This window comes from Oryx dammah, unplaced genomic scaffold, assembly GCF_014754425.2.
Source record: "Oryx dammah isolate SB20612 unplaced genomic scaffold, SCBI_Odam_1.1 HiC_scaffold_19, whole genome shotgun sequence".
Taxonomy (NCBI): domain Eukaryota; kingdom Metazoa; phylum Chordata; class Mammalia; order Artiodactyla; family Bovidae; genus Oryx; species Oryx dammah.
Window position 1 is genome coordinate 21042913 of NW_024070203.1, and position 12731 is coordinate 21055643.

At 49.0% G+C, this 12731-nt stretch overlaps 2 protein-coding genes across 5 annotated transcripts in view; one reads left to right on the forward strand and one right to left on the reverse strand.

Moving 5' to 3' along the window:
• Window positions 1-12731, reverse strand: part of TG (thyroglobulin) — a 231788-nt gene that overhangs the window by 61325 nt on the left and 157732 nt on the right. The gene's annotated exons all lie outside the window — the stretch shown is intronic.
• Window positions 1-12731, forward strand: part of SLA (Src like adaptor) — a 39867-nt gene that overhangs the window by 7377 nt on the left and 19759 nt on the right. For 2 of the 4 annotated variants that reach the window (XM_040262093.1, XM_040262094.1), the window contains exon 2: window positions 8087-8232. In XM_040262093.1, coding sequence (XP_040118027.1) covers window positions 8172-8232 — 61 coding nt within the window. In that variant the 5' untranslated portion in view covers window positions 8087-8171. Of the gene's footprint in view, window positions 1-5916; window positions 8233-12731 lie in introns of those variants that run through there. The other 2 variants (XM_040262091.1, XM_040262092.1) reach the window with 2 other exon arrangements.

Sequence of the window (12731 nt, forward strand, 5' to 3'; positions counted from 1 at the left end):
TGTAGTACTTGGATGCAATCTCAAAAATGACAGAATGATCTCTGTTAGTTTCCAAGGCAAACCATTCAATATCACAGTTATCCAAGTCTATGCCCCAACCAGTAATGCTGAAGAAGCTGAAGTTGAATGGTTCTATGAAGACCTACAAGACCTTTTAGAACTAACACCCAAAAAAGATGTCCTTTTCATTATAGGGGACTGGAATGCAAAAGTAGGAAGTCAAGAAACACCTGGAGTAACAGGCAAATTTGGCCTTGGAATACGGAATGAAGCAGGGCAAAGGCTAATAGAATTTTGTCAAGAGAATGCACTGGTCATAGCAAACCCTCTTCTAACAACACAAGAGAAGACTCTACACATGGACATCACCAGATGGTCAACACTGAAATCAGATTGATTATATTCTTTGCAGCCAAAGATGGAGAAGCTCTACACAGTCAGCAAAAACAAGACTGGGAGCTGACTGTGGCTCAGATCATGAACTCCTTATTGCCAAATTCAGACTTAAATTGAAGAAAGTAGGGAAAACCACTAGACCATTCAGGTATTTGACCTAAGTCAAATCCCTGATGATTATATAGTGGAAGTGAGAAATAGATTTAAGGACTAGATCTGATAGATAGAGTGCCTGATGAACTATGGACTGAGGTTCGTGACATTGTACAGGAGACAGGGATCAAGACCATTCCCATGGAAAAGAAATGCAAAAAAGCAAAATGGCTGTCTGGGGAGGCCTTACAAATAGCTGTGAAAAGAAGAGAAGTGAAAAGCAAAGGAGAAAAGGAAAGATATAAGCATCTGAATGCAGAGTTCCAAAGAATAGCAAGAAGAGATAAGAAAGCCTTCCTCAGCGATCAGTGCAAAGAAATAGAGGAAAACAACAGAATGGGAAAGACTAGAGATCTCTTCAAGAAAATTAGAGATACCAAGGGAACATTTCATGCAAAGATGGGCTTGATTTTTGACAGAAATGGTCTGGACCTAACAGAAGCAGAAGATATTAAGAGGTGGCAAGAATATACAGAAGAACTGTACAAAAAAGATCTTCACGACCAAGATAATCACGATGGTGTGATCACTCACCTAGAGCCAGACATCCTGGAATGTGAAGTCAAGTGGGCATTACAAAGCGTCACTACAAACAAAGCTAGTGGAGGTGATGGAATTCTAGTTGAGCTATTACAAATCCTGGAAGATGATGCTGTGAAAGGGCTGCACTCAATATGCCAGCAAATTTGGAAAACTCAGCAGTGGCCACAGGACTGGAAAAGGTCAGTTTTCATTCCAATTTCAAAGAAAGGCAATGCAAAAGAATGATCAAACTACCGCACAATTGCACTCATCTCAGATGCTAGTAAAGTGATGCTCAAAATTCTCCAAGCCAGGCTTTAGCAATACATGAACTGTGAGCTTCCAGATGTTCAAGCTGGTTTTAGAAAAGGCAGAGGAACCAGAGAACAAATTGCCAACATCCACTGGATCATTGAAAAAGCAAGAGAATTCCAGAAAAAAACATCTATTTCTGCTTTATTGACTATGCCAAAGCCTTTGACTGTGTGGATCACAAAAAACTGTGGAAAATTCTGAAAGAGATGGGAATACCAGACCACCTCTCCTGCTTCTTGAGAAACCTATATGCAGGTCAGGAAGCAACAGTCAGAACTGGAAATGGAACAACAGACCAGTTCCAAATAGGAAAAGGAGTCCGTCAAGGCTGTATACTGTCACCCTGCTTATTTAACTTATTTGCAGAGTACATCATGAGAAATGCTGGGCTGGAAGAAGCACAAGTTGCAATCAAGATGCAGGGAGAAATATCAATAACCTCAGATATGCAGATGACACTACCCTTATGGCAGAAAGTGAAGAGGAACTAAAAAGCCTTTTGATGAAAGTGAAAGAGGAGAGAGAAAAAGTTGGCTTAAAGCTCAACATTCAGAAAACGAAGATCATGGCATCTGGTCCCATCACTTCACGGGAAATAGATGGGCAAACAGTGTCAGACGTTATCTTTTTGGGCTCCAAAATCACTGCAGATGGTGACTGCAGCCATAAAATTAAAAGATGCTTACTCCTTGGAAGAAAAGTTATGACCAACCTAGATAGTATATTCAAAAGCAGAAACATTACTTTGCCAACAAAGGTCCGTTTAGTCAAGGTTATGGTTTTTCCAATAGTCATGTATGGATGTGAGAGTTGGACTGTGAAGAAATCTGAGCACTGAAGAATTGATGCTTTTGAACTGTGGTGTTGGAGAAGACTCTTGAGAGTCCCTTGGACTGCAAGGAGATCCAACCAATCCATTCTGAAGGAGATCAGCCCTGGGATTTCTTTGGAAGGAATGATGCTGAAGCTGAAACTCCAGTACTTTGGCCACCTCATGCGAAGAGTTGACTCACTGGAAAAAACTCTGACGCTGGGAGGGATTGTGGGCAGGAGGAAAAGGGGACGACAGAGGATGAGATGGCTGGATGGCATCACCGACTCAATGGACATGAGTCTGAGTGAACTCCAGGAGTTGGTGATGGACAGGGAGGCCTGGCATGCTGCGATTCATGGGGTGGCAAAGAGTCGGACATGACTGAGCGACTGAACTGAACTGAACTGACTGAAAGAAGAAGTCAAGAAATTCACCTTTAAAATCAATCCTCAGCGAGCCCTTGAAAACACTTTGGCAATGATTTCCTTTAATAGTTTTTCACATATATGCAGATGCATGTTAAAGTTTTGGGTTTCCCCGTTGATTCAGACAGTAAGGAATCTGCCTGCAATGCAGGAGATCCAAGTTTGACCCCTGGGTCGGGAAGATCCCTGGAGAAGGGAATGGCTACCCACTTCACTATTCTTGCCTGGAGAATTCCACAGACAGGGAACCTGGCAGGCTATAGTCCAGGGGGTCACAAAGAGCTGGATACAACTGGGCGGCTAAGCACGCACGTTGAAGTTTCATAACATTGACATAGAATGAGTATGGCTAATTTTTTGTTTGTTTGCTTTGTTTTGAGCTTTTTTCTCCCCATAGCATTAATAGTTCTTCAAAACAATGCTTTGAAAAGCTGGAAAACTTTCCACACAATTCACTCCTGCCCTTCTGACCACACCAGGCTGCTTGATAGTGGCCGTGACAGCTCAACCTGAGAAGACCTTAACTGGCACTCTCTCCTCTCCTTCCTCCTCCCCCAGTTAAAACCCCAGCCCTGGGCTTCTGATCACTGCAACTTGACATCCAAGAGACCCCTGAGAACCTCCGTGTCCCCTGAACTAAAGGTCCACCCCAACGTTTATGGCCCTCAAAGTTTCCTTTGGCGACCTTTCAAAATCACTTTTGGTTGTGTTCTTGGACTAGACCCGAGGGCAGGCAAGCAGGACAGCATTCCGTGGTGGTTTGGAGAATGGGTTTGGGAGTCAGGCAGACCTGGTGTAAAGCCTGGCTTGCCTTCTTACTACTCATAAAACCTTGGACACATTACTTAGTTCATGACACCTAAGAGCAGGGCTCTTATGAGAAGCTGGTGGGGGAGTGTGATGTCTGTAAAATGCTGGTGCCCGGCAAAGGAAGGCTGACCACCCAGGGGCGGTGCTGGCAATTCTGTGGTGACTGCTGCTGTTGGGGTTTGGAGGTGATGGGTGACGAGGGCCCCCACTGGTGCCACCATGCCTTCACACCTTAGAAACAGGTCACGGGGACGGACTTGCCGCTGCCACACTCTGTGGGAGAAATATCTGATTCCAAAGGGAGGACTGCACCCCTAAGTGAGTTCTCACCTCCCAGCTGTCGTCATGCTTACCGGACTGTTCTAGACCTGCCTTCCCCGGGTTGGGGCTCCTCGAGCTGCCGCCCCCTTGTCACACTATGAAGGGGTCCAGGTTACTTCCTTTCCCAGAGTGAGGCTTGGCCTTTAGGAGCACAGAGTGGATGAGATGCACAGGGCAGTCCTGGGATGCTGCCCAGTGTGTGGCAGGTGCTATGTCCACCCGGTAACACAGAGCCCAGGATGGAAACATCCCTGACCTGGTCAGACAGAAACCAGCCTGAGAAGGCAGGGCCCACACACCTTGACCGCTCCACACCAGGGGTCCGCTCAAAGGGTGGCCAACCATTTGCTGACCAGAGTCCTTTGGGGACCCAGCTTCCTCCTGGTGGAGTTGGCAGCATGGCCCTGGGGAAAGGGCGAGGGCTCTGCAGCCAAGGCCGGCAGGCGGGCCCCCGCATCCCTGTTCCACGGGGCTCTGGCCCCGGGTGTGTGGGCCGGGGAGCCAACCAGCTGACCTCCACACTGAGAAGGTGAATGCAGAAATTCTGCCTCCCAGGATGCCAGGAAGATGAAAGGTGGTGGCATCTGCTCATCGCCCACACGAACCACCCTGCCCATGTCCTGAGAGGTGTAAAGACCAGGCTTGTATTTTGTTCCATGTAATGGGACTTCGTAAGAAAGTGATGATGGGTCTTTTAGTAATCATTTCCAAAAGGTCACTGAAATTGCTGGAATTGAAAGAGGTTCAGCGGCTCTCTCTTAGAGATCACCTTTTCCATTCATTTCATTTTTAAGAAGAGTAAACTGAGGCCCAAGTTTTCGCAGAACAAAAAGCAACATTGGTCCAAAGATGAGGGAAGAAGAAGAGGCGAAGGCCGGTTTCCATCCTCTGACATCACAAAGAAAAGGGATGGAGAAACCAAGACTGTTCAGAACCAATGTTAATTAACTCATTTCTCTCTGGCCCTCTCCTTATTGTTTCCAGAAGCAATTATGCCTTTCAAAGCCTGGCTCCCACCTCCAGCCACTGCATAAAACTGTCACAGATTAAATCAGATAACTCAGCCATTTCATTAGGGAAACCCCAGCTCTCAGTCTCTGGGGGCACTTTCGCTCTTCTCAAATCAAAGCCTCCTTCAGATGAGTTCACCCCTCCCTGGAGATGATAGGAAATCAGCCAGTAGACCTCCAAGGAGTAGGTGGACTGATGGGCTTTTCTGACTAGCACGGGCAGGATAAGGAGCTTACAGCCCAGCCCAGCCCCTGCTCCCGGCGTGCGCCCACTCGCCAGACAGAAACAGGAGAAGACCAAGAACCCGGGCTCCTAGCAACCACCCCATCTCATCTCAAGACTTTGGGTATGTTTCTTTCCTTGGATGGACCTCAGGTTTTTCATCTGTAAATGCAAGTTTCAAATCTTTTGTTTTCCTGTATTGTAGTTCCTGGGCTTCCCTGGTGGCTCAGATGGTAAAGAATCTGCCTGCAATGCAAGAGGGCTGGGTTCAATCCCTAGGTCAGGAAGATCCCGTGGAGAAGGGGATGGCTACCCACTCCAGTATTCTTACTTGGAGAACTCCATGAACTGGGCAGCCTGGCGGGCTACAGTTCTTGGGGTCACAAAGAGTTGGACACGACTGAGGGACTAACACTTTCACTTTCATTGTAGCGCCTGAATCCCTTCAAAGAGCACACACATCCTTGAGAAGAATGATATAGTTGTTGGAAAGAGACGAAGTTAGAATTCCCTCTGATAGATAACAAAGTCTCTCTGCATGACTTTCCTGGAGTTGCTGATGTAGGGATGAGAGCAGGACATGATGGCTGGAGGTCATCACTTGGGAGGGGCTGGGGGAGAAGATGGACAAGGAGTGGGGCTAAGACACGCCTGGGGGTCTGCAGAGGGGAGAGCTTACCTGCCTGCTGGGTGCTTGGGGGAGGGGTGAAAGGCCCAAGCCCTGGGATCTAGCTGATCCTGCAGACCCAGCATCAGGCTGCAGGGAGAGAGGGGCTTTGTTCCCAGAGTCAGCGGCAGCGCTGTGGGGACACTTGGGAGTGCGAGGGGGCAAGGTGGGCACACATTTGAGTGATATCTCCATGGGGCGGCCTGCAGGGCCACGGCCCACGTGTCCTGAGAGCCTTGGTGACCGCAGACAGGGTTGCTGGGGGGCTGGGGTGACCGTGAGCTCCAGGAAGCCACTGGGAGCAGGACAGAGGCAGTAGGGCCTCTCAGGATGTCTATGCATCCCATGCGGGGTGCCGGCTCCCCAGAGCCAGTCTGCTTACTTCCCCCTTCCCTGGATAAACCTCAGGTGGGGCCCCAGAGGCAGCAGCCTTCCTGTCCACTGGGTGGGACCCCAAGGCCCCCCTTCCTCCTGGCGCTGGCTCAAGGCCCCACCCAGGAGACACTAAACTTCAGAGTGAGGCTGCGGGTCCTTCCAGCAGCTGCGGGTCCTTCTAGCATGGTTTCCCCAGCACTTTCTTTGAGCACATTTCCAGGAGTGCCTGCACCACACCTGAGACAAAGAAAATTCATCCCTGCCCTCCCCAGAGCCAGGGTGATGCTGTTGAAATCCGCTGGCCTGCAGGAAGGGCCTGCCAGGGACAGAGCGCCCCTTGGCTGTATTTGGGGATGGGGGAGGCGAGACAGAGGAGGAAAAGGGCCTTGATTTTGCATCAGAGCAGCCTCTCCCTTAAACCACCTTCATTGTTTCCAGTCACAAAGGCCAACAGGGTCAGAATCCGGGCCTTCTCATTGGAGCACGTGGCCCATCCAGCCACACACTCTGCGGTGCATTATAAGTTTAGGGTCTGGGCAAGTCTTGTGATTATCTTGGGAAGAACACAATGATATTATAATCTCTCTGAGTTATAGTCTGAGTTATAAGTGATAAACTTCATGTGACTAGTTAAAATAGATTAACTTTCAAAGGACACACTTTCTGGTTTTCCTTGTTTCACAATATACCACATAGACCCCCCCTTCTTTGCCTTCCCCCGACCCGTTAGGAAGTGGTGCACACCTCCCTCAGGCTCTGAAAGGCCTTGCTCTGACAGCATTGATCTGTCCAGTATCTGAACCTGAAATGCATAAAGGAAGGATGCAAGGGTTGGATTGGCCGACTCTGGGGTCCTTTCAAACTCATAACACCTTGATCTTAAACTGGAGACAAAGAATAGGGTGGAATGCAAGTTTCCAGGTGGGCTGGACACTGGCTGGGGGATTCTGTCTCATCAATTTTCTTTGTCCCTAGGGACAGGAATACCTCTGTCTATAGGTGTGGACTTCCCCTGCTTCAAGCAGCCTGAGAGGACACTTCTATGATGGAATCATTTAAGCCCCTTTCTAAAATACTTATATGAAGACCCAGAATTAGAGCTTCCCTCACCATGGACTTTCAGAAAATATACTGTAAATGGCCATAACTAGCAATTTTACGCTTATTAATTTTCTGCCAGGTTGTGTTCTAAGTGTTTCACGGGCTTTATCTATTAATGTTGCAGCCACAACTCAATGTTGTTTTATTATTATTCACTAACAGAGGCAGGGAAAGGTCAAGAACTTCCCCAAGGGCATCCGGCTTGCATGTGCAGAGCCAGAATTTGAACATTATGGAACGATGTTCCAGAGAACTTAGCATTTGAACAGTACAGAACAATTAAACCAGAGACTTAGCATTCTCTGTTCAAATCCCAACTTCCCCATTACATGCTGTGTGACCTTGGACAAAATCCTTCCCCTCTCTGAGACTCAGTTTCCTTTCTGCAAAATGGGGTAAGGGATGCAAGGATGCTACGATAATCAAAGGCGACAGCAGGTGCCGAAGTGCTGTAGCAACACAGGAAGCAGGCAGACAACAAATACCCCTGTTAGGGGTTTTCACTTGTCCCGTTGCTTAGAGCATGTTGAGAAACTCCAACAGAAGAGACAAAGTGGAAAGAGAAAGTACCCATTTTTCATCCCCTTCGGGTTGTGGAGCCACATAACTCCTGCAGGGTAAGAGCTCTGGAGGCCGGGACCCTGGGTGTTGAGGGTCGGGGCTCAGGAGACTCTGGGGTGGGGAGTCTGAGAGGCACTCAGCCCCTCATATGAACACTGCCGGCTGCTGGCTGTCAGCCGTGCGAGGAATGGAAACTTTCTCCACAACAACACTTGCTGGCAACTTCCTTCTCTGTGGTTTTTCTCTGTCATTCCCTTGATAAAAGAAGTAGAGCTGCGCAAATGTAACCAACATTCACGAATCTCATCTTCACATAAAAACACCCGCCTTTCAAGAAGCGAGCGGCCTGAAAAGATGCAGGATGTACTCTAAACTGGGTCATTCTCCACCCAGAGGGCTCGGTGCGTGGCTGACTCCCCGTGTGGATCCCCTGTGCCGTTGGCTTCGAGCGGCTTCGACAGCCCGGGGAGAAAGAAAAATGGGAAACAGCATGCGATCCACCCCAGCGCCCCCCGAGAGGCCTCTGCCCAGCTCAGAGGGTAAGTCTGGCTTCTTCAGCAAAGACAGGGCGATGGGGGTGCTGACAGCCGTTCAAACAGGGCAATGGGTACATAGGGCTTCCTTATACCGTCTCTCTTGCTTTGCCTGTGTTAACATGCTCGTGATTAAATGCTAAAAATGATCAACAATGGTGTCCTGCCAGGATGCTAAGCTGCTGGCATTTTACGATGGAATTTCGAAGCAGCTGGCTTGATCCTTTTATTTCATTTATAGGTGAGGAAACTGAGGCCCACAGAGCAAATGCAATGTGTATATTAGCTATTGGTAGAGTCAGATTTCCAACCTGGGCTGGTCCGGTTCTGAAGTCTAGGTTCTTTCTTACCACTTCTTGCCAACCGTGATATAATATTATGATGGGTATATTAATATTATCCTGCGTCTATATTATCATGGGTATATAATGTTCGCATGTATATAATGCTACAAAAGCTCTGCCAGAATGTTTTCAGTGTAACTTGATGATGCTAGCCACCAGTCCTAGGAAATCTTCCTGAAAATAAAGGAATCTTTGTGAGCATCTGTAGGACAGCAGGGACCAAGTATTCTAGAAGGAGGGCATAGTGTGGCGGGTTAATCGAGGATGCCAGGAACCAGCTTTCTCCAGATATGCAAGGCTGAGCCAGACTCTTGAAGCCACAGTCATTCAGGGATGGCCGGAGAGCTGGGAGGGGACACTGGCAAGCAGTGAGAGAGGCTGAGATCAAACCCATGGTTTAGAGGTGCGGGTGGCTGCTAACACCCTCACCTTTATTTCCTGTGAGAACAGTGAGGACACGCCTATGGGTCCTTTAGGGAGTCAGAAAGGGGATGGTCAGGTTGGTTCTCCAGGGTGTCTCAGGAGCTTTGGGACACTTGGACCTCCCACCTTTTATCACAGCAAACCAGAGTCCGACCCCCCTCTCCTAACAGGGGTGATTCCACCTGGTGCCCCCATGTCCCTTGCAGCACTGAACTGGGCCAAGTTCACATGCACAGATGCCCAGTACCATTTCTGCTAAGCACAGCTCCACACGAGCGGGGACAAAGCCAGACCAAGCCCTGTCTCCCCACCTGCCGCTTACTCCATGACGTCTGCGACCCCTTGAAAAAGGAGCCACCTCCTCATTTCTTCCAAAATGGAGACACTCCGTCTCACGGTCCCATGACTCCTCAGATGCCCCCAGGTGACTGCACAGAGACCCTCCTGTTCCATCCTTGCTCAAATCAGATGCAGGGCAATTCTAGTGACCCTCCTGTCCAGCTCCGCAACACCCCTCCCCAGACCTAGGGGAGAAGACACTGAGACGTTCCCCCAGACAGAGGAGGTGGAGCCGTGTGATTAGGGGCGGGAGCACGTGCACCCCGGGCAAAGTTCCGAGCAGTGTGCAGTTAGTTGCGCAGAGTGGCTGCGCCTGAGCTCCTCTCCCACCTTCTCCCAACCAGCTCACATCAGTCTTCTGCTCTGACTGTGGCCACTTCTAGAAAAGCGATTCTGCTAGGCCCGGGGCCCCAGCTGGCTGTGGGAGGCACCACCCAGGAGCCCATCTTGTGAGGTTGCCTCTCCCACGGGGGTGGCGGGGGCGGCATGCTTGAGCAAACTCCATGAAAACACAGGCCTCCAAGGACTCGCCCATTTGCCTTTATTTTCTCAATGCAAATCGTCATGAAATAAGTTTCTCTTTTTCCACTGTGTGGGTGGGAGGGCGCCTCTAGACAAGTGGGCCAGGGGTCTCCCCGACCCTCCGCCCCCTGGTTCCGAGAATTCCCCAGGTGGTACCCGGGTTGCTATCCAGGCAACCACATCAAGTGTTGGCGGCCGGTGGCTTTTCCATCCCCAACCCCTGAAAAGTTTCCTTTGTGATCAGTCCTAACTTGATTTCCTCTTTCCTCTGACACCTACTTGAATAAGGGATGAGGTGGTATGGTCGATGCTAAGTGAATTAGTCTCGATTCAAACGATGTAAAGAAGGTGGGTTTGCATGGAACAAGCACCTTTCAGCCAACACTCCTGCTTACTCATTTGATTGGTCTCAAGGATCCAGGAGGTCTCCCGGGAGCAGATTCTTTAGGCCAACAGACAGTACTTCCACTGACTTCAAAAGCCCAACAGCCCCAGGCTCCTTATAGGGATGAGCAAGAGGTCAACAATGTGGACTTCTAGACAAACAGGTGTTCTAAGCAGGACTGTGAATACCTGGGAATATGGATTTGCCCATCTGTTTTCTCCTCAACTAAGCTTTCCAGACTATTCCTGATTAGTTCCCAGAGACAAATATCATAAAACCCAGAGAGACAGCAGGGCTTGCTGAAAATAGGACAGGTCTCAGAGGCAGATGACCTTGTTGGGCTTCTGGTATTATCCTGCGGGGGCTGCCTGACCACAGAGAAGTCACTCAGCCTCCCACGAGGCAGGCTGTCAATGGAGATCAGAGTAATTCTTCCCCAACAGCGATGAGAGCACAAAGCAGCTACCTGATACGTGTGGGTGGAAGCACTCCTTTTTAAAAATTCATTTAAGGTTATCTGATGGCACTCAGTTCAGTTCAGTCGCTCAGTCATGTCCAACTCTTTGCAACCCCATGAATCGAAGCACTCCAGGCCTCCCTGTCCATCACCAACTCCCAGAGTTTACCCAAACTCATGTCCATCGAGTCGGTAATACCATCCAGCCATCTCATCCTCTGTCGTCCCCTTCTCCTCCTGCCCCCAATCCCTCCCAGCATCAGGATCTTTTCCAATGAGTCAACTCTTCGCATCAGGTGGCCAAAGTATTGGAGTTTCAGCTTTAGCATCAGTCCTTCCAATGAATACCCAGGACTGATCTCCTTGAGGATGGACTAGTTGGATCTCCTTGCAGTCCAAGGGACTAGGCTGTGTCTAAATGGCCTTCCCCACTGCCTCCCCAACCCTGGAAAAAGTTTTAAAGTGGGGATTCCGTGACTTGTTCCCAAAGCATCCCAACGAGCTCATTTTCTCTGCAAATTCTATGCATGTTTCAGACTTCAGTTTGGGGCCAGACGCAGGTGGAACAAAGTTGACTAAGACCCAGGGAATTCCCAAAGAGCTAGGAAATGGCATATTTCCACCCTAACAAGAGAATTCAGTCACCTTGCTGTGATCTTTTTCCCCTCCCTGTTTCTAACTTTCTTACCGCCCTGATCTAAAGTGAGATCTCACTGGCAGAGGTGGTAACACAAACCCAGACACTGCTCAGACCCCTCTCTCTGCAAGGTGGAAAGAATGCTAAACTGTGTATTTACATAGCATCAAGAGTGCTGCCCAGGTGGGTGGAAAGAGGGGTGGGTGGGGCTCTGGGGAGGAAGAAGGGGCAGGCAGTCTCAGAGCCAGGGGACTACTTCTCAGTGAGTGGTGTTCAGACCACCTGCCTCCATCCCCTGGGTAACCATCAAAAATGCAGATTCTCGGGCTTTTCTGGTGGTCCAGTAGCTAAGATTCCATACTCCCAGTGCAGGGAACCCAGGTTCAATCCCTGGTCAGGGAACTAGTTCCCACATACCCCAGCTAAGCATCATGTCACAGTGATAACCAGACACAGCCAAATAAATAAATAATTTTAAAAATTCACATTTTGGGGCCTCACTCTAGACCTGCTCATCAGAATCCAGGGATGGTGGGAGGGGGCAGCATGCCTGATTTCCTACAAGCCTCCTGGTGCCTCTTAAGCTGCCTGAAGCTTACAGAGCACAGATCTGCTACCACACCGGCATGCAAGGAGCAAGAGAGGAGAAGCCAGCCTGTCTCCCTCATGTCTCTCTGTCCTTGTTTGTAAAAAGGGGAAATTCAAGTTACTTGGTGCTTATATGCACCAGTCCTGAGGCCACATACTTTAGACACATCAACTCTGGATTCTCACCTAGAGCTGAGGTTCATCCCTATTAGCATCTCCACTTGGCAGCTGAGGAAACTGAGGGATGAGATGGTTCAGTTACTTGCCCGAGGCCATACGGCTGGGATTTGGGAAGCCAGTGGCCTGAGTCTAGAGTTCCCCTACCACCCCGACATTATATGCCTGGAGGGAATGGACTTACTAAAAGGACAGGTATTCCCTAGGATGAGGGACAGTGTGGTCACCAGATCAAATGACACAGACACTCAAGTGGCCTTGTGAAAGACAGACAGAAACCCATGTCAGATCTCTGACTAGAGGCACATTTCCCACCGGTCTCACTGACTCCACTGCCGGTACATACGATGGCTTTAGGATGAACATCATTCAACTTTTACACTGAACGTGTAATATTTGTACATTTCATGGATACCATGCAAATTATGACCAACCCATCAAACCTGACTTCACATTGCTTAGAATGGGATTAAAGATTTTTTTTTAAGTAAATTAACATTAAAAAAAAAAAAAAACAGTAGGCTCAGAGGGCTAGTGTTCTAGCATACAAGGAGTTGCCTGGTGGCTCAGATGGTAAAGACTCTGCCTGCAACACAGGAGACCCAGGTTCAGTCTCTGGGTTGGGAAGCTCCC